General features: G+C 49.9%; 1 protein-coding gene across 1 annotated transcript in view; it reads right to left on the bottom strand.

Moving 5' to 3' along the window:
* Positions 1-24,734, bottom strand: part of fbxo31 (F-box protein 31) — a 29,658-nt gene extending 4,924 nt beyond the window's left edge. Inside the window, exons 1-7 of the mRNA XM_085991961.1 lie at positions 24,631-24,734; positions 22,720-22,796; positions 21,553-21,720; positions 12,097-12,171; positions 8,857-8,966; positions 7,399-7,552; positions 5,159-5,544 (exon numbers count right to left, since the gene is read on the bottom strand). Coding sequence (XP_085848087.1) covers positions 5,159-5,544; positions 7,399-7,552; positions 8,857-8,966; positions 12,097-12,171; positions 21,553-21,720; positions 22,720-22,796; positions 24,631-24,658 — 998 coding nt within the window. The 5' untranslated portion in view covers positions 24,659-24,734. The remainder of the gene's footprint in view (positions 1-5,158; positions 5,545-7,398; positions 7,553-8,856; positions 8,967-12,096; positions 12,172-21,552; positions 21,721-22,719; positions 22,797-24,630) is intronic.
* Between the last annotated feature and the right edge of the window lie 1,812 nt (positions 24,735-26,546).

Raw genomic sequence — 26,546 nt, 5'->3', positions numbered from 1 at the left:
AGGGAGGACAGAAGGGCAGTGAATTTCTGACCTTCCCTCCAACATAAGGTCATAAATGGGGATGTTCGCTGATGATTGCACAGTGTTCAGTGCCATTCACAACTCCTCAGATAATGAAGCAGTCCATGCCCGCATGCAACAAGACCTGGACGACGTTCAGGCTTGGGCTGATAAGTGGCAGGTAACATTCGCGCCACACAAGTGCCAGGCAATGCCTATCTCCAACAAGTGAGAGTCTAACCACCACCCCTCCTTGACATTCAATGGCATTACCATCGCCGAATCCTCCACCATCAACATCCTGGGGGTCACCATTGGCCAGAAACTTAATTGGATCAGCCACATAAATACTGTGGCAACAAGAGCAGGTCAGAGGCTGGGTATTCTGCAGCGAGTGTCTCACCTCCTGACTCCCCAAAGCCTTTCCACCATCTACAAGGCACAAGTCAGGAGTGTGATGGAATACTCTCCACTTGCCTGGATGAGTGCAGCTCCAACAACACTCAAGAAGCTCGACACCATCCAGGACAAAGCAGCCCGCTTGATTGGCTCCCCATCCACCACCTTAAACATTCACTCCCTCCACCACCGGCGTACCGTGGCTGCAGTGTGTACCATCTACAAGATGCACTGCAGCAACTCGCCAAGGCTTCTTCGACAGCACCTCCCAAACCCGCGACTTCTTCCACCTGGAAGGACAAGGGCAGCAGGCGCATGGGAACATCACCACCTCCAAGTCACACACCATCCTGACTTAGAAGCATATCGCCGATCCTTCATCGTCGCTGGGTCAAAATCCTGGCACTCCCTCCCTAACAGCACTGTGGGAGTACCTTCACCGCGCGGACTGCAGCGGCTCAAGAAGGCGGTTCACCACCACCTTCTCAAGGGCAATTAGGGATGGGCAATTATTGCTGGCCTTGCCAGCGACACCCACATCCCTTAAACAAATTTTAAAAAATTCAGAAAAGAGACAAGAGGAGCTGAGATGGAGACTAAAATTGCTGAGGATGAAGAGTTACTTAGTGCAGATGTTGAGGGAGGAAAGAAGAACGCAAGGAGAAACTTAGGGTGGGGTTTGGAGGAGTGCAGAGAACATAAGAACATAAGAAATAGGAGCAGGAGTAGGCCAATCGGCCCCTCGAGCCTGCTCCACCATTCAATAAGATCATGGCTGATCTGATCCTAACCTCAAATCTTCTATCACTCTGCATCCACCCGAACCCATGTGATCTCCCGGGAGAGGCGAAAAACCAGATAAAGACCCAATGGCCAATTTGGGAGAAAAAAATCTGGGAAATTCCTCTCCGACCCATCTAGGCGATCGAAATTCTTCCAGGAGATCACTCTGTCCCTATATTTTCTACAGTACTTACCTTCTGTAAAGGCGATCTCCACCCCAGCCAGGAACAGGAATAAAACCATCTCCTGAAATCTAACAGAATTAGAACACAGTAGGAGCAGAACAAGGCTACACGGCCCCTGGGCCCGCTCCACTACCCACAGGGCCATGACCATTCCGAACCCAGACTCATGTCCAATTTCCTGCCCGCTCCCCGTAACCCTTTATTCCCTTTACTTCTAGGAAACTATCTATTTCTGTTTTAAATTTATTTAATGATGTAGCTTCCACAGCTTTCTGGGGCAGCAAATTCCACAAACCTACCACCCTCTGAGTGAAGAAGTTTCTCCTCATCTCAGTTTTGAATGAGCAGCCCCTTATTTTAAGATTATGCCCCCTAGTTCTAGTTTCACCCATCATTGGGAACATCCTCACCGCATCCACCCGATCAAGCCCCTTCACAATCTTATATGTTTCAATAAGATCGCCTCTCATTCTTCTGAACTCCAATGAGTAGAGTCCCAATCTACTCAACCTCTCCTCATATGACCACCCCCTCATCCCCGGGATTAACCGAGTGAACCTTCTTTGCACTGACTCGAGAGCAAGTATGTCTTTTCTTAAGTATGGACACCAAAACTGTATGCAGTATTCCAGGTGCGGCCTCACCAATACCTTGTACAGCTGCAGCAATACCTCCCTGTTTTTATATTCCAACCCCCTAGCAATAAAAGCCAACATTCCATTGGCCTTCTTGATCACTTGCTGCACCTGCATACTAACTTTTTGAGTTTCGTGCACCAGGACCCCCAGATCCCTTTGTACTACAGTACTTTCCAGTTTCTTGCCATTAAGATAATAACTTGCTCTATGATTTTTCCTGCCAAAGTGCATAACTTCACACTTTCCAGTATTGTATTCCATCTGCCAAATCTCTGCCCACTTACTTAGCCTGTCTATGTCCCTTTGCAGGTTTTTTATGTCCTCCTCACTCACTACTTTCCGTCCCATCTTTGTATCATCTGCAAACTTTGATATGTTACACTCGGTCCCCTCCTCCAAATCGTTAATATAGATTGTAAAGAGTTGGGGACCCAGCACTGACCCCTGCGGAACACCACTAGTTACTGGTTGCCAATCTGAGAACGAACCATTTATCCCAACTCTCTGCTTTCTGTTAGAGAGCCAATCCTCCACCCATGCCAGAATATTACCCCCAATCCCATGATTTTTTATCTTGAGCAATAATCTTATGTGGCACCTTGTCAAATGCCTTTTGGAAGTCTAAATACACTACGTCCACTGGTTCCCCTTTATCCACCCTGTATGTTACTTCCTCAAAAAACTCAAGCAAATTTGTTAAACATGACTTCCCCTTCATGAAACCATGCTGAGTTTGCCCTATTAAATTGTATTTATCCAAATGTCCCGTTACTGTCTCCTTAATAATGGACTCTAACATTTTACCAACCACAGATGTTAGGCTAACAGGTCTATAGTTTCCAGCCTTCTGCCTACTACCCTTTTTAAATAATGGTGTTACATTAGCAGTTTTCCAATCTGCCGGGACCTTTGCCGAGTCCAGGGAGTTTTGGGGTGGAACAGGCTGAGGTGTTCGCAGGAAAAGGTAGAGACCAAGATGTGATTGTGTGATAAGAGGCACACCACCACCACGGCAGTTAGGGCAGGGCAAGTGGTGGAATGTATAGCCAGGTGAGGAGTTTTCAGTAAAGGGCGAGGTGTCACCACCTGCAAGCCAAGTCTCAGTCAAAGCCAGGAGGTCAGTACAATTCATTTGTTTTTTTTGTTGATATTGGATGGGGCATGAATGTTGTCCAGGATACCAGGACTCCCTGCTCTGCTTAGAATAGTGCCGTGGGATATTTAATACCCATCGGAACAGACAGCACCTTGGGTTAACATCTCATCTGAAAGGTCCCAGATAACGCAGCACTCCCTCAGGACTACACCGGAGTGTGGATTATGTGGTTGAATCCTGTAGTGGAACCTGAACCCACAGTCCTCTGACCGAGCCCAGCCAAGATCAACAATTCACACATGGGAGTCGCAGCCATGAATGTACATTCGAACCTTCTGTGCAGTGCGTCGGTGCTCTATTGACCAGCCTACTTAGAATCATAGTTTCTTACAGCACAGGAGGCCATTCGGCCCGTTGTGCTTGCGTTGGCTCTTTGAAAGAACTGCCTAATTTAGTCCAGTTTTTCCCCCCATAACCCTGCAAATTCGTCCTCTTCAAATACATGTCCAATTGCCTTTTGAAATTTCCTATGATTCCACCACCCTTTCAGGTAGTGCGTTCCAGATCCCTGGGTGAAGAAATTTCTCCTCATTTTCCCCTCTAGTTCTTTTGCTAATTATTTTAAATCTGTGACCTCTGGTTACCGGTCTCCCCCTAACCTTCTCTGCTCCAAGGAGAACAATCCCAGCTTCTCCAATCTCTCCACATAACTGAAGTCCCTCATCCCTGGTATCATCCTGGTAAACCCCCTCTGTACCCTCCCCAGGGCCATGTCATCCTTCCTAAACTGTGGTGCCCAGAATTGAACACAATACTCCAACTGAGGCCTAACCAGAGATTTGTAAAGGATTACCATGACTTGTTTTTGTATTTAATGCCCCTATTTACAAAGCCCGTACACTTTCTTAACCACCTTCTCAACTTGTCCTGCCACCTCCAAGGCTTTGTGACTATGCACCCCCAGGTCCCTCTGCTCTTGCACCCCCTCAAAATAGTACCATTGAGATGATACTGCCTCTCCATGGCGTTCCTCCCAAAGTGCATCACTTCACACTTCTCTGCATTAAATTGCATCTGCCACGTGTCTGCCCATTTCACCAGTCTGTCTGTGTCCCCCTGAATTCTGCTATTATCCTGCTCATTATTTACTACGTTGCCAAGTTTTGTATCAGCCAAAAACTTCGAATTGCACTCCCTATACCCAAGTCCAGGTCATTTATATATAACAAGAAAAGCAATGGCCCTAATACCGACCCCTGGGAGACCCCACTGCATATTTCTCTCCAGTCAGAAAAACATCTGTTCACCAATACTCTCTGCCTCCTATCCATTAGCCAATTATGTACCCAAGTTACCACCGTCCCTTTAATCCATGTGCTTCTATTTTCTGAGCAAGTCTGTTATGAGGTACTTGATGAAATTCCTTTTGAAAGTCCATATACACAACAGCTACTGCGTTACCTTCATCAACCCTCTCTGCTACTTCATCAAAGAACTCAATCAGGTTAGTCAGATACGATTTGCCTTCAACAAATCCATGTTGGCTGTTCCTTATTAACCCATGCTTCTCCAAGCGAGGATTAATTTTGTCCTTGACAATGGTCTCTAGTAGTTTTCCCATCACTGACATTAGACAGATTGGCCTGTAGTTACCAGGTTTATCCCTCTCCCCTTTTTTGAACAGGGATGCAACATTTGCAATCCTCCAGTCCTCTGGCACTACTCCAATATCCACAGAGGATTGAAAGATTGTGGTCAGAGCTTCTGCTATCTTCATCCTAGCTTCGCTCAGCAACTTGGGATGCATCCCATCTGGACTGGGTAACTTGTTAACTCCAAGTGACGCCAAACTAGTTTTATCCTATCCAATATCTCTACTTCCCCCTCCTCTACTCCGACATTAACTTCATCCTCTTCTTCCATGAAGACAGATGCAAAGTATTCATTCAGTACCTCAGTTATGCCCTCCGCCTCCACAAGACGATTTGTTACCTTTGACCCTTGGGAGGGCCAATAACTTGGTGGTATTTAGTCGCGCACACTCCGCAGTTCCTTACCAGGCCCGACACGTCCTTGGATACACCTCATTTCGAGCCATCACTCCCACGGGTAACACAAAGGGTTGCCCAGCCACTGGTGGTGCCGGCCCCACTGCAGTCGCTCCCTCAGCCGCAGTCTTGGTGCTCACCCCAGCAGCTTTCGCTCCCTGGTCCTTTGGTTCTTGCACACCATTGCATGCAGGTTGCGAGCTGTCTGCATTGCGATGAGTGTTCTCCTGCCAATGCTCCTGGTTCTGTTGGTCACGTTGCACCTGTTGGTGAATCTCCAGCACGATTCGAGAGAGTTTGTCAAAGTTTCGCAGGTACTCGATGTCAGGCAGCTGGACAGGGCGAGTCACGTCAATGTACAAAGTCAGCTGACCCGCAGGCACATTCGGGTCTCCCTGTACTCAACGTTAAAAAAGGACTAAAGGTCAGTTAAAATCTTTTCCCCCTGTGGTGTCCAATACACAGGTCACTGCTTTATTTAGATCTAATACTAGATTCTCGATTCGTTCAATTTCAGCACCGTAAACCCGCGATACCCAACGACGTGTTATGTCGGCAACATAGCAACCAATCTGTGCACAGCAAGATGCCACAAACATCAAATGAATGACCGGATCAGCTGTTTTTCATAGTGTTAGTTAAGGGAATGAATGTTGGCCAGGACACAAGGAGGACTCCCTGCTCTTCTTCGAATAGTGCCATAGCATCTTTGATGTCCACTTCGACAGGGGTTAACATCTCATCTAAAAGACGGGACCTCCGACAATGCAGCACTCCAGCAGCACAGTACTTGGTGTCAGCCTAGATCATATGCTCAAGTCTATGGTGGGGCTTGAACCCAAAACCGTCGGGCCCAGAGGGAGAGTGCCATCAACTGAGCCAAGCTGGCACGCAACACCGCAATTTACAGATATTTGTATAATTCCCCAACAGTAACAGGGAGATAACAACATAAAACGCTGGAAAAACTCAGCAGGCCAGGCAACATCTGTGGAGAGAAAAACAGAGTTACCGTTTCAGGTCGAAGACCCTTCGTCAGAACTCAGGTTTCAGGTCGAAGGGTCCCAGACCTGAAACGCTGACTCTGTTTCTCTCTCCACGGATGTTGCCGGGTCTGCTGAGTTTTTCCAGCGTTTTCTGTTGTTATTTCGGATTTCCAGCATCCGCAGTATTTTGCTATTGTAACAGGGAGGGGTTGTCAGGACAACATATAAACCTAGGAAATCAAATCTAACCAATTCCACAAGTCCCCAGGAGCACAGAGCCATAGAATCATAGAAATTTACAGCACAGGAGGCGGCCATTCGGCCCATCATGCCTGTGTCAGCCGAATAAGAGCTCTCCAGCCTCGTCCCACTTTCCAGCTCTTGGTCCGTTGCCCTGCAGGTTACGGCACTTCCAAGTGCATATCCAAGTACTGTTTAAATGTGATGAGGGTTTCTGCCTCTACCACCCTTTCAGGTAGAGTTCCAGACCCCCACCGCCCTCCGGGTGAAAAAAAGTTATCCTCAACTCCCCTCTAATCCTTCGACCAATTACTTTAAATCTGTGCCCCCTGGTTATTGACCTCTCTGCTAAGGGAAATAGGTCCTTCCTATCCGCACTATCTCGGCCCCTCATAATTTTATACACCTCAATTAGGTCACACCTCAGCCTCCTCTGTTCCAAAGAAAACAACCCCAGCCTATCCAATCTTTCCTCATAGCTGAAATTCCCCAGCCCAGGCAACATCCTCGTAAATCTGCACCCTCTCTAGTGCAATCACACCCTTCCTGTAATGTGGTGACCAGAACTGCACGCAGTACTCTAGCTGCGGCCTAACTAGTGTTTTGTACAGTTTAAGCATAACCCCCCTGCTCTTATGACATACTGTAGGATCTACTTACACCTTGGCTAATAAAGGCAAGCATTCCGCATGCCTCCTTAACCACCTTATCTACCTGTCCTGCTACCTTCAGGGATCTGTGGACATGCACTCCAAGGTCCCAAAAGTCCCCCACACTGAGGAACGTGCTCCCCCAGCAAAAGCTCACCTCGGGGCTCGACGGGCCTCCTTCTGGGCTACGGTATCCATCATTAGTCAGAGAGTTTTCACTGGACTGGCACAGTGGGCTGCACTCTGGCACAGTGGGCGCACCTCTGCACTCTGGCACAGTGGGCGCACCTCTGCACTCAGAGGACACACCACTGGACTATTTCCACAGATGTGAGCCGTGTCTCAGGAATGACTGGAGCTTACGGTCACTTACGGTGATTTTTGTTACTTTGATATGGGTTCCAGTGAAGCTCAGCATAATAATCTCCAGCCCGTGGCTTCCATACGTTCCTTTAAAAAGGCCGGGTGGTATCAGATCCTCTGGGCTGGATGGCGGTAAATAGATCCTACGGTATGTCAGGCAGTTACTGAAACACAAACATAAGGGGCATCAGATCACCTCCTCCTGCGAGAAAAACCAAAGCCACCTTCTCAAATCCTGATCATCGCCGGACCACCCCCCCCCCCACACCGCCGAAACCCGACACCGCCAGAACCCCACACACACCCCGCCAGAACCAGACACCGCCGGAACCCGCCCCCCGACACAACACACCGCCGGATCCCCCTCACACACCGCCGGAACCCAACACTGCCGGACCACCGCCCCCCACCCCCCACACCTGGCCGGAACCCGACACCGCCGGACCCCCCACCCGACACCCTGCCGGAACCCGACACGGCCGGTGGCCCCCCCCCCACACCCTGCCGGAACCCAACACCGCCGGAACCACCCCCCTCCCCACACAACACACCACCGGACCCCCCCAACACACCGCCAGAACCCGACACCGCCGGAACTCCCCGCCACACACACAACCAGACCCCCCCCCACCCCGCCCGCCAATCGCCAAAACCCAACACCGCCGGAACCCCCCCCCCCCGACACCCTGCCGGAACCCGACACGGCCGGTGGCCCCCCCCCCCCACACCCTGCCGGAACCCAACACCGCCGGAACCACCCCCCTCCCCACACAACACACCACCGGACCCCCCCAACACACCGCCAGAACCCGACACCGCCGGAACTCCCCGCCACACACACAACCAGACCCCCCCCCCACCCGCCAATCGCCAAAACCCAACACCGCCGGAACCCCCCCCCCCCCCAACACAAAACACTGCTGGACCCCCGACACCACCCTTACATACCCTACCTCACCCAGTCGGGATGTCCCGACCACGTGCCAACTGGCCCGTGAAGTATTACAGGGCGCAGAGATACAAACGCAGGGGAAGAATCTGTGAAACTCATTCTGTTTAATGTCAGCAGGCTCCAAGCACCACTTTCTCTGATATCAGCCTCTCCGACCACACCGAGTGCACTGAGATTACCATAAGGGAGCTCCTCGAACTCCTCATTAAACACAGGGCAACTGCAGCAGGCAAATTTGGGAAACAGAAATCTGCCCCGTCAGGTCCCAGGCCCCGCCCCCCAGCGTCCCAGGCCCCGCCCCCCCAGCGTCCCAGGCCCCGCCAGCGTCCCAGCCCCCCCCAGCGTCCCAGGCCCCGCCCCCCAGCGTCCCAGGCCCCGCCCCCCCAGCGTCCCAGGCCCCGCCCCCCCAGCGTCCCAGGCCCCGCCCCCTGCTGATCCCGAGCAATATTGACAATATCGACGGTCCTGCGAGTTGGATAATGCCAAGGCGAGTTATCCTTAGTGACACACACTCACTCGTACTGACTGGTGTAGATAAATTTCATAAGGATCAGCTCCTGCATGTGCTCATGGAAAATGTCCTCCAGAGTCCGACCCCATTCCTCGGCCAGCCAGGTGCGGAATTCCTGTTGGTGCAAACACAGCTTAACCCAAGAAATCCAGTGTAGCAAATGTGCCCATTGTTTGAACCATGTACCCGACCCGAGGGCTTCTCCAGGGCCAGGTGGCTTCAGGTCTGCTGCCAGGCCTGTGCCCAATGAACACAGGAGCTGCTCTGGCCCACTGACACCAACATCACCGGGAAAGTCGGAGGAGCCAAAACAACTGATCTTGGTGAAGCTAGAAACGTTGGACACCGGAAATAAAAACAGGAAATGTTGGAAATCCACAGCAAGCGAGTCAGGACTGGAAACCCTGGGGATGGGAGGAGGAGGTTCTGAACAGACAGCATCGTTAAACTCACAGGTAATGACAGAAATATTGTCTCAGTATTTACCAGGGACTAACAAGTCCAGGGAACTATGGACCAGTTAGCTAAATAACGGTGGTAGGAAAGGTAATGGAATCTTTACTAAAAGATTGAATAGAAACACATCTAGAAACTCAAAATATAATAGTCAGCACGGATTTCAAAAGGGAAGGTCATGCTTGACCAAGGGGCAGGATTCAATTCAAAGGATTGGTTAACGGACAGAAAACAGAGAGTAGGAATAAACGGGTCATTCTCGGGTTGGCAGGCTGTAACTAGTGGGGTACCACAAGGATCAGTGCTTGGGCCTCAGCTAGTCACAATCTAAATCAATGATCTGGATGAGGGGACCAAATGTAATATATCCAAGTTTGCTGATGATACAAAGCTGGGTGGGAATGTAAGTTGTGAGGAGGATGCAAGGAGGCTTCAAAGGGATATAGACAGGCTAAGTGAGTGGGCAAGAACATGGCAAATGGAATATAATGTGGAGAAATGTAAAGTTATAAAAACATAGAAACACAGAAAATAGGAGCAGGAGTAGACCATTCGGCCCCTCGAGCCTGCTCCGCCATTCAATGAGATCATGGCTGATCATCCAAATCCAGTACCCTGTCCCTGCCTTCTCCCCATATCTCTTGATCCCTTTAGCCTTAAGAAATATATCCAACTCCTTCTTGAATATATTTAATGAATTGGCCTCAACTGTCTTCTGTGGTAGAGAATTCCACAGGTTCACCACTCTCTGGATGAAGAAATTCTCATCTCAGTTCTAAATGGCTTACCCCTTATCCTTAGACTGTGACCCCTGGTTCTGGACTCCCCGGCCATCGGGAACATCCTTCCTGCATCTAGTCTGTCCAGTCCTGTTAGAATTTTATAAGTTTCAATGAGATCCCCTCTCATTCTTCTAAACTCCAGCAAATATAAGCCCAATCGACCCAATCTCTCCTCATACGTCATTCCTGCCATCCAAGGTATCAGTCTGGTGAATCTTCGCTGGACTCCCTCCAGAACATCCTTCCTCAGATTAAGGCGACCAAAACTGCACACAATACTCAAGGTGTGGTCTCACCAAGGCCCTGTACAACTGCAGCAAGACACCCTTGTTCTTGTACTCGAACCCTCTCGCTATGAAGGCCAACATACCATTTGCCTTCTTAACCGCCTGCTGCACCTGCATGCTTACCTTCAGCGACTGGTACACAAGGATGCCTAGGTCTCGTTGCACGTCCCCTTTTCCCAATCTATTGCCGTTCAGATAATAATCTGCCTTCCTGTTTTTGCCACCAAAGTGGATAACCTCGCATTTATCCAGTTTATACTGCATCTGCCATGCTTCTGCCCAATCACCCAACCTGTCCAAATCATACTGGAGTTTCTCAGCATCCTCCTCACAGCACACACGCTCACCCAGCTTTGTGTCGTCTGCAAACTTGGAGATATTACATCTAGTTCCCTCGTCTAGATCATTTATATATATTGTGAATAGCTGGGGTCCTAGCACCGATCCCTGCGGTACCCCACTAGTCACTGCCTGCCACTCGGAAAAAGACCCGTTTATTCCAACTCTTTGCTTCCTGTCTGCCAACCAGTTCTTTATCCAAGTCAGTACCTTGCCCCCAATCCCATGTGTCTTAACTTTACACGCTAATCTCTTATGTGGGACCTTATCGAAAGCCTTCTGTAAGTCCAAATGCACCACATCCACTGGTTCTCCCTTATCTATTCTACCAGTTACATCCTCAAAAAGTTCCAGTAGATTAGTCAAGCATGATTTACCTTTTGTAAATCCATGTTGACTTTGTCTGATCCTGTCACTTATCCACTTTGGTTGGAAAAATAGAAAAGCAGAGTATTTTTTAAATGGTGAGATTGGGAAATGTTGGTGTTCAGCGGGACCTGGGTGTCCTTGTACACGAATCACAAAGTTAACATGCAGGTACAGCCAGCAATTAGTAAAGCAAATGGTATGTTGGCCTTTATTACAAGAGGATTTGAGTACAAGTACAGTTTTGGTCTCTTTACCTAATTGAATAGACTAGGCCTATATTCTCTGGAGTTTAGAATAATGAGAGATGATCTCATTGAAACATACAAAATCCTTGCAGGGGCTTGACAGGGTAGATGCAGGGAGGATGTTTCCCCTGGCTGGGGAGTCTAGAACCAGGGGTCACAGTCTCAGAATAAGGGGTTGGCCATTTAGGACTGAGATGAGGTGAAATTTCTTCACTCAGAGGGTGGTGAATCTTTGGGATTCTCTACCGCAGAGGGCTGTGGAGACTCAGTTGTTGAGTATATTCAAGACAGATATCGATAGATTTTTGAATATTAAGGGAATTAAAGGCTATGGGGATAGTTCAGGAAAGTGGAGATGAGGTAGAAGATCAGCCATGATCTTACTGAATGGCGGAGCAGACGCGAAGGGCCAAATGGCCTCCTTCTGCTCCTATTTCTTATGTTCTTATGTTCAACCTTATTGAATTAAACCGAGGCCCCGTCTGCTCTCTCAGGTGGATGTAAAAGGTCCCATGACACTATTTCGAAGAGCAGGGGGATTCTCTCCGGTGTCCTGGCCAATATTCATCCCTCAACCAACATCCCATTGGCCACTGCGTTTCCTACATTACAACAGTGTCTACACTTCAAAAGTACTTCATTGGCGTAAGACTCTTTGGGACGTCCTGAGGTGGTGAAAGGTGCTACAGAAATGCAAGTCTTTTTCTTTCTTTTCAAAGAATGTTCCTCACCTCGACAGGATATTAGTCCCTAACCGTGACACTTACCTCCTGCCTCCCTCCAGCCATTCGGTGGAAATCGGTCTGATTGCACTTGGTTGAAAACTCATCCTTCTTCACAATCTGCAAAGAAAAATACTCTGTTAGATACAGGATTCTGAAGCTAAGAACATAAAATGAGTTCACAATGAAATAACAACAGAAAATGCTGGAAATACTCAGCAGGCCAGGCAGCATCTGAAACGTTTAACTCTGTTTCACTCTCCACAGATGCTGCCGGGCCTGCTGAGTAATTCCAGCATTTTCTGTTGTTTATTTCAGATTTCCAGCATCCGCAGGTATTTTGCTATTATATGAGTTCACAATGGTTCACTTCAAAGTTATTTACCTGAGGCAGTAAATGATACTACTGTGTCGGGTTTGCAAAATTACAAATAGCGGCCCAAATAAAACTGAAAAGGAATCAATGGTCAGGGTCTGAGGGACGCAGTGTTTCCATTGTACCAACCAATCAGTGGTTCGGGTCTGAAGAACATAAACCCAACTGCCCTCCGGCTGGACACCTACCAATGTTTCTCCCTCGTTTTTTTTTTGGTGTTGTAGAAGTGCATCAGCATAGATATATATATCCACACATATTAGTATAAAATAAGCACACATACTCTGTTATATTAAAATGGAGTCTGGAACGTTCAGCAGGCCAAAATGGCTTCACACAGTACAAAATAAGGGGGAAACAGGCAGGCCCATATTAGGAAGCGGTTTAAGGAAGAGGATGTGACTCCTTTGTAGCTTGCAGGCTAGACAGTTCCATAAACAAGATAAGCTTAGCAGAACAAATTAATGATAACCGAAGGACATGTACTGTAAACATTCATATGAATGTCCAGAACCAAAGTGAGAGACAAACCGTCTCCATTGTATAAAATTAATTAACTTTATCTAAAGGTATTCCTGCATCATGACTTTTGATTATCTATTGGCTAACCTTATCTTAAGACACCGAGGCTCTGCTGACCCTTTAGTCATCTTCTTGTTGACCTTAAACATTCCTTACTCATCTCTTTTTAATGTTATTAATTGTGTCTCTCAATACTATACCATGTGATAAAAGGTTTTGATCTTTGTGTATAAAAAGAGGTGTTTTTGTCCATGTATTCGGAGAAGTCACGATAGCCTTTGCCTACGCGAAGCTCCCCTTGCTAGCAAGTAATTAAATAAAGTCTGCCTTTGACGATCACTTTGTTTCACAGAGTCTTATTGAACAGTCGAAACTTCGACAGTGTGCGGTCCCTTTAAATTTGCTGTGCGGCCACGCCTGCGCGGTTTCTTTTCCAGCGGCTGCAGCTGGTGAGCAGCCTGTGCGGGACCTCCCGATTGGTGCGTGGCCGCGCTCCTTTGGGGGAACACTGACAGCCACGTGTTTGGGATGCGACTGTTTGGGTAACAAAGGTATAAAGAAACTGGGATCCAGCCAATTGCAATATTTCAATCAGTTCTCACCTGATATTCACACATGCCCTTTCCAGCAGAGTCACTGAATGCAATCAGCATCAGGAGCCCGGGGTGATTTTCCCTCACCCTCGCTCAGGGACACAGGTCGATTGCAGCCCTGCCATCACCATGGACAGGTGAGCTAACTCAGGCCAGACCAGGGAGGGGACCTCGCATCTTCCTGCAGGCTGTGGTCGGTACTGTACCAGTTTGCACACAGCCATCTGGGCCTTTTACCTCTGCACAGCTTCTCTGAGCAAATGACCCCTCCTAGCCCACATTCTGAATTCCACAGGACTGACACACACAAGCAGCACATATGCATCGGGGTTACAACAGGGGAACAGGCCATTCGGCCCAACTAGTCCATGCTGGCCTTTACCCTCCATGTGATCAAACGGTTCTAATCACCTTTACCCGCCCTGGTCCCATCTCCCTTCATCCCCCTTTCCTTCATCCTCCTCTCCGATCTAATCCTGAGTGTTGACAGTTTCTGCCTCAACCACTAACCCTGGGAGTGAATCCCACAGATTCACAACTGTGTGAGAGAAGAGGTTTCTCCTGCCCTCTGTTCTAAATCTCTGACATTTAATCTTCTATCTCTGGCCCCTTGTCCGAGACACTCAATTACTGCAAAACAGTCTGCTTCTCTCTATTCTGTCCCATCCTTTCATCATTTTAAACACCATCATATCTCCCCGTAATCTGTGTTGTTCGAACAAAAATACCCGATTTTTCAATTTTTTTTTCAATATTTGTATCCTCCCATAAGCCTCAAAACCCTTCCGATAGCACGGCGTCCAACCCCACACACGGTCTCTCCCCGAGGCCCAGTCCCTCCCCCGGTCTCTCCCCGAGGCCCAGTCCCTCCCCCGGTCTCTCCCCGAGGCCCAGTCCCTCCCCCGGTCTCTCCCCGAGGCCCAGTCCCTCCCCCGGTCTCTCCCCGAGGCCCAGTCCCTCCCCCGGTCTCTCCCCGAGGCCCAGTCCCTCCCCCGGTCTCTCCCCGAGGCCCAGTCCCTCCCCCGGTCTCTCCCCGAGGCCCAGTCCCTCCCCCGGTCTCTCCCCGAGGCCCAGTCCCTCCCCCGGTCTCTCCCCGAGGCCCAGTCCCTCCCCCGCTCTCTCCCCGAGGCCCAGTCCCTCCCCCGCTCTCTCCCCGAGGCCCAGTCCCTCCCCCGCTCTCTCCCCGAGGCCCAGTCCCTCCCCCGCTCTCTCCCCGAGGCCCAGTCCCTCCCCCGCTCTCTCCCCGAGGCCCAGTCCCTCCCCCGCTCTCTCCCCGAGGCCCAGTCCCTCCCCCGGTCTCTCCCCGAGGCCCAGTCCCTCCCCCGGTCTCTCCCCGAGGCCCAGTCCCTCACACGGTCTCTCCCCAGTCCCAGTCCCTCCCCCGGTCTCTCCCCGAGGCCCAGTCCCTCCCCCGGTCTCTCCCCGAGGCCCAGTCCCTCCCCCGGTCTCTCCCCGAGGCCCAGTCCCTCCCCCGGTCTCTCCCCGAGGCCCAGTCCCTCCCCCGGTCTCTCCCCGAGGCCCAGTCCCTCACACGGTCTCTCCCCGAGGCCCAGTCCCTCCCCCGGTCTCTCCCCGAGGCCCAGTCCCTCCCCGAGGCCCAGTCCCTCACACGGTCTCTCCCCGAGGCCCAGTCCCTCCCCCGGTCTCTCCCCGAGGCCCAGTCCCTCCCCCGGTCTCTCCCCGAGGCCCAGTCCCTCACACGGTCTCTCCCCGAGGCCCAGTCCCTCCCCCGGTCTCTCCCCGAGGCCCAGTCCCACACACGGTCTCTCCCCGAGGCCCAGTCCCTCCCCCGGTCTCTCCCCGAGGCCCAGTCCCTCCCCCGGTCTCTCCCCGAGGCCCAGTCCCTCCCCCGGTCTCTCCCCGAGGCCCAGTCCCTCCCCCGGTCTCTCCCCGAGGCCCAGTCCCTCCCCCGGTCTCTCCCCGAGGCCCAGTCCCTCCCCCGGTCTTTCCCCGAGGCCCAGTCCCTCCCCCGGTCTCTCCCCGAGGCCCAGTCCCTCCCCGAGGCCCAGTCCCTCCCCCGGTCTCTCCCCAATCCCCCACACGGTGCTCTCGCTGAGGTTTTAATGTTTTATATAGGATCATCATCACCTCTTTGATTTTACATTCTGTACGTCTTGTGATAAAACCGAGAATTCAATCAACGTGTGCACAGCCTCATCATCCTCTCCAGCCCTCAGTCTCACATTCACGCTCAATACAGCACAAAGTTCATTTCTAGAGTCTCGCCAATTTCCTCCCTCAGTCACCTCAGGATCCTGGGATTTTCCTGTTGGGTCCTGGCATTTTATCTTCCTTTAGCCTGACTAACTTATCTAAATCTGTACTTTTATCCAACACAGCATCACTCATCTCTCTCTCTCAACCACTTCAGGATTCACCTAAAGGATTATGTAAAGACTGATATAAAGTACTTATTAAAAGCCTCCACCATTTTTTGATCATTATCTACAAATTGTCAATCCTCTCACCTCAGGGCTCCCACCTCACTTTTAACAATTCTCTTTTTTTACGGATACATTTGTAAAATACTTTACTGTTTCCTCATGCTCTTATCTTAATAAAATCTGCCCACATCCCATCTGGTCTCGTTTTTAATGCTGACTTTGCGCTTTCTAACTGGACCGTGACCCTCATCATAGTGGTCGCTGCTGCCAAGGTGCTCACTCAGTTAGCTCAGTTACCGATCTATTTCATTGCTCAGCACCAGATCCAGCAGCACCTCCGCCCCTCCGACCGACTAACCCCCTGCTCGAGGAGCGAGTCCGTGCACATTGCAGGAATCCCATTCCCTTCACTCCCTCGCTGCTCCAATGGATAAACGGATAATTAAAATCTCCGGAACAATAGTAATTCCTCCTCCTCTCTCTAATCTGACGGCAGATTTCCTCTCCCGTTTCCTTCCCACTATCTGGAGCTCTGTAAAACACCCTGGCTCATGGAACAAACCCTTTTTATCTTTGAGCTCCAACCTTACTGACTCTGCCTGTGCCCTGCCCGTCTACATCACCCTCGCACAGCAAGGCTTCCCGTCACCAATAATGCCATTCTTTTCTTACCTATTCTATCCTTCTTAAATATATTACACCCTGATTGTTTAGTTTCATTCTTGTCCAGTTTGCAGTCAGGTTTCAGTTAATGTTTTAAGTCTAGTTCTTCCTGTACAGTGATTAATTCCTGTTCCCCAGTTTATGTCCCACGGCAGGCAGCGAGAGAGGCGGGACCTGCGGGAGACTCGGCGGCGGCGGGGTACAAAAGGCGGCAGCGGGGCCAGGAGAGGCATACCAAACTCCAGTCTGCGAGCTCAGAAGTTGCAGAGAGGTAAAAAGTAATCGGGGTGTGACGTCACCAGGGAGCAGGTAAGTGATTGGTTGGTGAGTATTTCTCTCTTTTCATTACAAGCTTGAATTCTGTGGTGTTAAATTTCTAGGGGCTCTGTATTGTAGTGAGGACAGTTGGTAAATAAAGCGCCCTAGAGTATACCTGTAACTGGGGTATTGAATAAATTTTTAGATTAATTAAAAGGAGTAAGTCATGGCAGGAGAGCTCAGACCCGCGTTCTGCTCCTCTTGCTCCATGTGGGAAGTCAGGGACGCTGCCAGTGTCCCTGGCGACCATGTGTGCAGGAAATGCATCCAGCTGCAGCTACTTGTAGACCGCATTGTGGCGCTCGAGCTGCGGGTGGATGAGTTTTGGAGCATGCGCGATGCTGAGAGGGTCGTGGATAGCACGTTTAGCGAGTTGTTCACGCCGCAGGGTAGGGCTGCACAGGCAGAAAGAAACTGGGTGACCATCAGGCGGAGCAACAGAGGCAGGCAGGAAGTGCAGGGGCCCCCTGCGGACATCCCCCTTTCAAACAGGTATACCAAGTTGGATACTGTTGAGGGGGGTGACTCACCAGGGGAAGGCAGCAGCAGCCAGCTTCCTGGCACCAGGGACGCTTCTGCTGCTCAGAAAGGGAGGAAAAAGAGTGGGAGAGCAATAGTGGTAGGGGATTCTATCGTAAGGGGAACAGATAGGCGTTTCTGTGGCCGCAAACGTGACTCCAGGATGGTTTGTTGCCTCCCTGGGGCCAGGGTCATGGATGTCACTGAGCGGCTACAGGGCATTCTTAAGGGGGGAGGGGGAGCAGGCAGAGGTCGTGGTCCACATTGGGACCAACGACATAGGTAGGAAGGGGGATGAGGTCCTGCATCAAGAATTTAGGGAGCTAGGTAACAGATTAAAGAGCAGGACCTCAAAGGTTGTAATCTCTGGATTACTCCCAGTGCCACGTGCTAGTGAGTATAGGAATAGGAGGATAGAGCAGATGAATGCGTGGCTAAAGAGTTGGTGTAGGGGGGAGGGTTTTACTTTCCTGGATCACTGGGCCTGCTTCTGGGAAAGGTGGGACTTGTACAAGTCGGATGGGTTGCACCTGAACCAGAGCGGGACAAATATCCTTGCGGGGAGGTTTGCTAGCACTGTTGGGGGGGGGGGGGTTTAAACTAACTTGGCAGGGGGATGGGATACAGAGGGGAGCTGAAATAGGGGGTGATGTGCTGCCAATTATAGAGAAAAAAACAAGTCAGCTTGGTAGACAGGGCAAATATACAAGGGCAAGGCTCGATGGCATCTATTTTAATGCAAGGAGTCTTGCAAATAAGGTGGATGAACTGAAGGTGTTGATAAACACATGGGAGTATGATATTGTTGCTATCACGGAGACATGGTTGAGGGAGGGTCAAGACTGGCAGCTCAATATTCCGGGGTACAGAATCTTCAGGCGAGACAGAGGGGGGGTATAAGGAGGGGGTGTCGCAATATTAATTAAGGAGTCAATTACTGCAGTAAGGAGGGATGACATATTAGCAGGTTCCTCCAATGAGGCCATATGGGTGGAGCTTAAAAACAAGAAAGGGGCAAGCACTTTGCTGGGAGTGTACTATAGGCCTCCAAACAGTCAGGGGGAGATAGAGGAACAGATATGTAGGCAAATCTCAGAGAAATGTGCAAATAATAGGGTAATAATAATGGGGGATTTCAACTTCCCCAATATTAACTGGGATAGTCAGAATGTGAAAGGCACAGAGGGTGTAGAATTCTTAAAGTGCATCCAGGAGAGCTTTTTGAGCCAGCATGTAGAAGGTCCTACAAGAGAGGGGGTGGTACTGGACCTAATTCTAGGGAATGTGGCCGGCCAAGTGGAAGAAGTGCTAGTAGGTGAGCACTTTGGTGACAGTGACCATAATATGGTGAGATTTAAGGTGGTCATGGAAAAGGACAGGGATGGGCCGGAAATAAAGGTTCTAAATTGGGGGAAGGCCGATTTTAATAGGATAAGGCGGGATCTGGCCAAAATGGACTGGGATCAGCTACTTGTAGGAAAATCCGCATCGGAGCAATGGGAGGCTTTCAGAAGGGAGATTGAGATCATACAATGGCAACATGTTCCCGTAAAGGTCAAGGGTGGTTCCAAAAACCACAGGGAACCTTGGATGTCAGGGGATATACGAGAATGGATTAGAAAAAAAGGAGGGCTTTTGGCAGATACAAAAGGCTAAAGACGGAGGAAGCCCTAGGGGAGTACAAAAAGTGCAGGGGGATACTTAAAAAAGAAATTAGGAGATCAAGGAGGGGCCATGAAATAACGCTGGCGAGCAAAATAAAGGAAATATACTTATAAAACATCTTAGGATTTAAGGGTAAGAGGATAACTAGGGAAAAAATAGGGCCCATTAGGGACAAAAGTGGCCATCTGTGTGTGGAGCTGGAAGATGTAGGAGGGGTTCTAAATGAATTTTTTGCATCTGTTTTCACTATGGAGAGGGACGATGTAGACATAGAAATAGGGCGGGGGGACTGTGATATGCTCGAACATATTAACATCGAGAGGGAGGAGGTATTGCCGGTTTTAGCAGGCCTAAAAATGGATAAATCCCCAGGCCCGGACGAAATGTATCCCAGGCTGCTGTGTGAGGCAAAGGAAGAGATTGCGGGGGCTCTAACACACATATTCAGAACCTCTCTGGCCACAGGGGATGTGCCAGAGGACTGGAGAACCGCTAATGTAGTTCCATTATTCAAGAAGGGGAGTAGGGAAAAACCGGGGAACTACAGGCCAGTGAGCCTAACATCAGTGGTAGGGAAATTATTGGAAAAAATTCTGAGGGACAAAATTAGTCTCCACTTGGAGAGGCAAGGATTAATCAGGGATAGTCAACATGGCTTTGTCAAGGGAAGATCATGTCTGACTAATTTGATTGAATTTTTTGAGGGGGTGACTAGGTGTGTGGATGAGGGTAACGCAGTGGATGTGGTATACATGGATTTCAGTAAGGCCTTCGATAAAGTCCCGCACAGGAGGCTGGTCAAGGTGGTAAGAGCCCATGGAATCCAGGGTGCCTTGGCACGTTGGATACAAAACTGGCTTAGTGGCAGAAGGCAGAGGGTGATGGTCGAAGGTTGTTTTTGTGACTGGAAGCCTGTGGCCAGTGGGGTACCACAGGGATCGGTGCTGGGTCCCTTGCTGTTTGTGGTCTACATTAATGACTTGGATATGAATGTAAAAGGTATGATCAGTAAGTTCGCGGATGATACAAAAATTGGTAGGGTGGTAAATAGCGAGGAGGGTAGTCTCAGTCTGCAGGACGATATAGATGGGTTGGTCAGATGGGCGGAACAGTGGCAAATGGAATTTAACCCGGAAAAGTGCGAGGTGATGCACTTTGGGGGGACGAACAAGGCAAGGGAATACACAATGAATGGTAAGACCCTAGGCAAGACGGAGGGTCAGAGGGATCTGGGTGTGCAAGTACACAGATCCCTGAAGGCGGCGGAACAGGTGGATAAGGTGGTAAAAAAGGCATATGGGATACTTGCCTTCATTAGCTGAGGCATAGAATATAAGAGCAGGGAGGTTATGATGGAGCTGTATAAAACACTGGTTAGGCCACAGCTGGAATACTGTGTGCAGTTCTGGTCGCCACACTACAGGAAGGATGTGATAGCTTTGGAGAGGGTGCAGAGGAGATTCACCAGGATGTTACCAGTGCTGGAGCGCTTCAGCTATGAAGAGAGACTGGGCAGATTGGGTTTGTTTTCCTTGGAGCAGAGGAGGCTGAGGGGGGACATGATTGAGATGTACAAAATTATGAGGGGCATAGATAGGATGGATACTAAGGAGCTTTTTCCCTTAGTAGAAGGGTCAATAGCTAGGGGGCATAGATTCAAGGTAAAGGGCGGGAGGTTTAGAGGGGATTTGAGAAAGAACTTTTTCACCCAGAGGGTGGTTGGAGTCTGGAACTCACTGCCTGAAAGGGTGGTAGAGGCAGGAACCCTCACAACATTTAAGAAGCATTTGGATGAGCACTTGAAATACCATAGCATACAAGGCTACGGACCAAATGCTGGAATATGGGATTAGATTAGACAGGGCGTGATGGCCGGCGCGGACACGATGGGCCGAAGGGCCTCTATCCGTGCTGTATAACTCTATGACACTGTGCATTGCAATCCATGTATTTTAACCGTATTTTTCTTTTTTGTTTAAATAAATACTGCTCCTTTTCCTATGATTTTTTTAGAAACATAAAAACATAGAAAAATAGGAGCAGGAGTCGGCCATTCGAGCCTGCTCAACCATTCAGTGAGATCATGGCTGATCCTCTATCTCAATACCATATTCCTGCTCTCTCCCCATACCCCATGTCCCTTTTGGTGAAGCTATCCCCACCTTTATTTCATTTATAACTAATGACCCATTTATAACTCCTCTGCTCCAAACCCCTCTTGCTAAATTGATTTCTGCATGACTATTATCTGCATCTAGTTCTCGGTTCTCCATTAGCTGATCCTGGTCGGTTTTATTTTCTCAGGCCCCTCCCCCCCCCCATCTAGTTTAAATACCTCGTCACTTCCTTATTTAACCATTTTCAATTGGAGGGACGGAGCACAGGCGGAAATTGACCTTTTTCATTTCTATACAGAGGATGAATGAAGAAGAGTTAGAAATCGCTCCGTGCGTTCTCCTACCTGTATATCTCCCTTGTGAGATCCCTTGTGTCCATACATACATTCCACTTCCGCCTTGTTCTTTTCCCACAGGTGAATCCGGAACAAAGGTTTGCAGCGCATGGTGTCGTTGACTCGGGGATCGTGAGGAGGCAGGTACATCCAGCCAATGATAAACAACCCGTCTACCTGTGGGTCGACAACATACAAACACCACTGAGCGTCCCATCGCACCGCCGCTGTGGAAAGCAACACAACCACCAAAAACCTTTGGTGACACTCACCTGAAGATGCTCGGTGCAGCTGCAGCCCTCCGTTCACAGGGCTAAAGCAACAGAATGTATCACAACAACAACTTGCATTTATATAGCGCCTTTAACATAGTAAAACGGCCCAAGACGATTCACAGGAGCGTTTCAGACAAAATTTGACACCGAGCCACATAAGTAGATATTCAGACAAAGAGGTAGGTTTTAAGGAGCATCTTAAAGGGAGAAAGAGAGGTAGAGAGGCGGAGAGGTTTAGGGAGGGAATTCCAGAGCTTAGGGCCTCGGCAGCTGAAAGCACGGCCGCCAATGGTGGGGCGATGGAAATCGGGAATGTGCAAGAGGCCAGAATTGGAGGAGCGCAGAGATCTCAGCGGGTTGTAGGGCTGGAGGAGGCTACAGAGCTAGGGAGGGGCGATGCCACCGCAGGATTTGAACATAAGGATGAGAATTTTAAAATCAAGGCGTTGCCGGACCAGGATGTAGGTCAGCGAGAACAGGGTGATGAGCAATGTTCCTGCAGGCTGCTCACCGGCTTGGCTTCTACAGGGAAGAAACCGCGCAGGCGCGACAATTTGACTGGGCCGTGCACCCAGTTAAAGGGACCGTGTGCTAAAAACAAATTAGGGGAACATTGGTGACAGCCCCTCCTCACAGGGTTGAAGACAGTGCTTATAATCTCCACTCAGAAAAGAACGATCTCAATGAACAGAATTTTATAGGCACATTCGGAATCACAGTAAGCGAAGCACAAAGCTCTGACCCTTCTGTGTGTGTCCCACGGACGCTGGCAAAATGTGGGTTCCGATGCGGAAATGGGATAAAGAGCGGACTTCATTCACAATAAAACTTGAAATGAATCCCAAACGGTTCCATTCGAAAACCCAAAATGCAACACAAAGCTTTAAAGTCTGTTACTTACAACCACGTTAAGCAGCCCTCCGTATGGTCCGATGTCTGGCTGCCACAGGCCCAGGATGTTACGGTAAGGGTGCAGCACTGTAACAAACATCAGAGCTACTTTCAGCATCTCACACTAAACCTTACACTAGGATCAGACTGAGCCCCTAAACCCAACATGAGATACGGTCACAGTCCATTAAACTGAAAAGGGGGGGGGGGGGGGGGGCGAGTGGGGGTGCAGGGGAGTCGGGATGGGCGGGTTACTGGACTGGTATCAGCCAAGTAGATCTGTTGGCACCATGGCGCACACAGTTAAATCACACCATCCATGCAGTGGGATTAGTCCCGTTCATTCAGTGTGGACTAGCTCAAAAAGTCAGTCCAGTCTCATGCCACTCAGTGCTATTAATCTTTGTCAAATGGTTAGTATTGAGCAAAATTACCTTTAAATCTGATGTTTAGAGTCCCATCTCTAAGCAGGGTTTAAATGCATGGCAATGACTTTCCGGCTGGGTTTAAGGTTTTACTTAAACCGTTACCACAGAATAAGGGTGCAACTTAAAACATCAGATTGTGGGGTAATGTTTCACACAAACTGCTCTGCTCCGTAGCAGTAATGCAAGCATCTGCTGCTCCCAGATTCTCCAATGATCACAAGCCCATTACCCAACCACAAAGCCATGACCAACCTAAGCAAACCTTACAGCTCAACCACTCATCTGCAGTCCAGTACAGCCTGCGGCTCTCCACTCCCAACAACTGCATTTCCGTCTGAGGAAGCTGCCGATATAAGCAGCCTCTGGGACCGGTCCCAGCAGAGTCTCTGCGTGTCTGGGACAACACCATAATATCCAACCCGCACCTCTTGTTGGCCTCTTCAATGCTCATCCCAACTCTCCTGCTCATCCTGAGCAAACTCCCTGCCAATTTCCTTCTCACCCCCGACAGTATGGTACCTCCGGTTTCAGCTGTCATCGAGCAGCCTGGCAAGTGACACACCACACACTGAACGAGCCGGCTCATCCTGGGAGATAACCGGCATCAGAGTTTCACAGACTGCAATATTTTCCTATACATACATTACTGAGCAAAGTAAAGATTTCAATGGAAAGTTAGCCTTTCTGATTCCTGCTCAGGTTACAGGTGATCCGGCAAAGGACCGGCAGCCTCATGGTAGCAACTTAATCTGATTCCCCCCCAACAAATGCATCAAGAACACGTGCAGACAAGCCTGCGGCTCTCAGGTGGAATGGTGGTCGGGTCACTACAACCGGCCTCAGCCCCTCCCTCTCGAGCTGGGGGGCGGTGGGGGAGGGCGTTGGGGAATTAGCCACGCTCCCCCCTTCCTGACCAACATCTAGCAAGTCTTGTTGTAATGTTACTGTGTGGCTGTTGGGTGAGGAAAGGGTCAGATGTGACGCCCCGTTGCAGTGGAACAGTCTCCTGACACTCACTGCCCGAACGGACACGATGGGAATGGTCAACTGGACAAGATCTGGCGGGGGGGGGGGTTGGCTGTACCTCAGTAAAAGACAGCACCTTCACAGAAAGGGGAGGAACAAAAAAACAACTAAAACAGTCAATCATCACCAAGACAACCAACCCCGTGTCCTTTGAGGTTGGAGGAGGGGAATCTCTCTACACATGCCTCTCGACACAATCCTTCTATTACCACAGCTGCAAACACAGCAAAGACATGGGTCAGTTCATTCTCATCATGTCTCTCCACTTCTTTTGTTCCCTCCCAGTTCTGCCTTTCGATCTATTTCATTCCCCTTCCAGTTTTGAAAAAGGGTTTTGACCCGAAACGTCGACTCTAATTTCTCTCCACAGATGTTGCCTGGCCTGCTGAGTTTTTCCAGCATTTTCTATTGTTATTTTCTCATCATGCAGTACTCCAGTTATCACATCAAACCAGCGTCATACATACAGCGCGTGTACACATCCCGGTGCTCCATGTTTTCATAGTCGGGAAGCAACTTCACGAATCTTCCTGATTTGACCCGAGGATTAATACCTAAACAGACAGGTCAGTGAGAACAGGACTGCAGTCTGTTCCACCAGTGTTCCCAGATCCCCATTCAATCTGCTAACAATCCGCGGATTCAGCACAATTACAACCATCGTACATCCGGAGAGATTCCGGTCTCACCCTGGATGGTTCTGATGCACAGTTCAAATATTCAAACTTTAACATTCTACAGCTAAACAATGTCAACTCACAAACCAGACTGAAGAGACAGCAAATGTCGTGGGCTTTGTCTGCACTGTCCCAGCCAGTCACCGTGTAGGCAGCAGGTTCACCAAAACCCTCCTTTACTGTTACCCAACTGGTCAAGACCAAGAGCTGCAGAAAATCTTGGTGCAAAGCTGCTGGTGCTGATTAACCTGTAATATTACAGAACCTTTACCCTGCAACCAGAGAGAGAGAGTGCTACCATTTACAATGTCCCCAGGTACAGCGCAGGTTAGATACAGGGTAAAGCTCCCTCTACACTGTCCCATCAAACACTCCCAGGGCAGGTACAGCACGGGTTAGATACAGAGTAAAGCTCCCTCTACACTGTCCCATCAAACACTCCCAGGACAGGTACAGCACGGGTTAGATACAGAGTAAAGCTCCCTCTACACTGTCCCATCAAACACTCCCAGGGCAGGTACAGCGCAGGTTAGATACAGGGTAAAGCTCCCTCTACATTGTCCCATCAAACACTCCCAGGGCAGGTACAGCGCAGGTTAGATTCAGGGTAAAGCTCCCTCTACACTGTCCCATCAAACACTCCCAGGGCAGGTACAGCACGGGTTAGATACAGAGTAAAGCTCCCTCTACACTGTCCCATCAAACACTCCCAGGGCAGGTACAGCACGGGTTAGATACAGAGTAAAGCTCCCTCTACACTGTCCCATCAAACACTCCCAGGACAGGTACAGCACGGGTTAGATACAGAGTAAAGCTCCCTCTACACTGTCCCATCAAACACTCCCAGGGCAGGTACAGCGCAGGTTAGATACAGGGTAAAGCTCCCTCTACACTGTCCCATCAAACACTCCCAGGGCAGGTACAGCACGGGTTAGATACAGAGTAAAGCTCCCTCTACACTGTCCCATCAAACACTCCCAGGGCAGGTACAGCACGGGTTAGATACAGAGTAAAGCTCCCTCTACACTGTCCCATCAAACACTCCCAGGGCAGGTACAGCATGGGTTTGATACAGGTACAGCATGGGTTAGATACAGAGTAAAGCTCCCTCTACACTGTCCCATCAAACACTCCCAGGGCAGGTACAGCATGGGTTTGATACAGGTACAGCATGGGTTAGATACAGAGTAAAGCTCCCTCTACACTGTCCCATCAAACACTCCCAGGGCAGGTACAGCATGGGTTTTTTTTTTTAAATTTGTTTCTGGGATGTGGGCGTCACTGGCAAGGCCAGCATTTATTGCCCATCCCTAGTTGCCCTTGAGAAGGTGGTGGTGAGCCGCCTTCTTGAACCGCTGCAGTCCGTATGGTGAAGATACTCCCACAGTGCTGTTAGGGAGGGAGTTCCAGGATTTTGACCCAGCGACGATGAAGGATCGGCGATATACTTCTAAGTCAGGGTGGTGTGTGACTTTGGGGGGGGGGGGGGGGGGGGGGGGACTTGGAGTTGATGGTGTTCCCATGCCCCTGCTGCCCTTGCCCTTCTAGGTGGAAGAAGTCGCGGGTTTGGGAGGTGCTGTCGAAGAAGCCTTGGCGAGTTGCTGCAGTGCATCTTGTAGATGGTACACACTGCAGCCATGGTACGCCGGTGGTGGAGGGAGTGAATGTTTAAGGTGGTGGATGGGGTGCCAATCAAGCGGGCTGCT

This window comes from Somniosus microcephalus, chromosome 6 (assembly GCF_052327205.1).
Source record: "Somniosus microcephalus isolate GS21.2 chromosome 6, FLI_Smic_1.0, whole genome shotgun sequence".
NCBI classification, from domain to species: Eukaryota; Metazoa; Chordata; class Chondrichthyes; order Squaliformes; family Somniosidae; genus Somniosus; species Somniosus microcephalus.
This window is presented reverse-complemented; position numbering and strand designations above follow the sequence as displayed.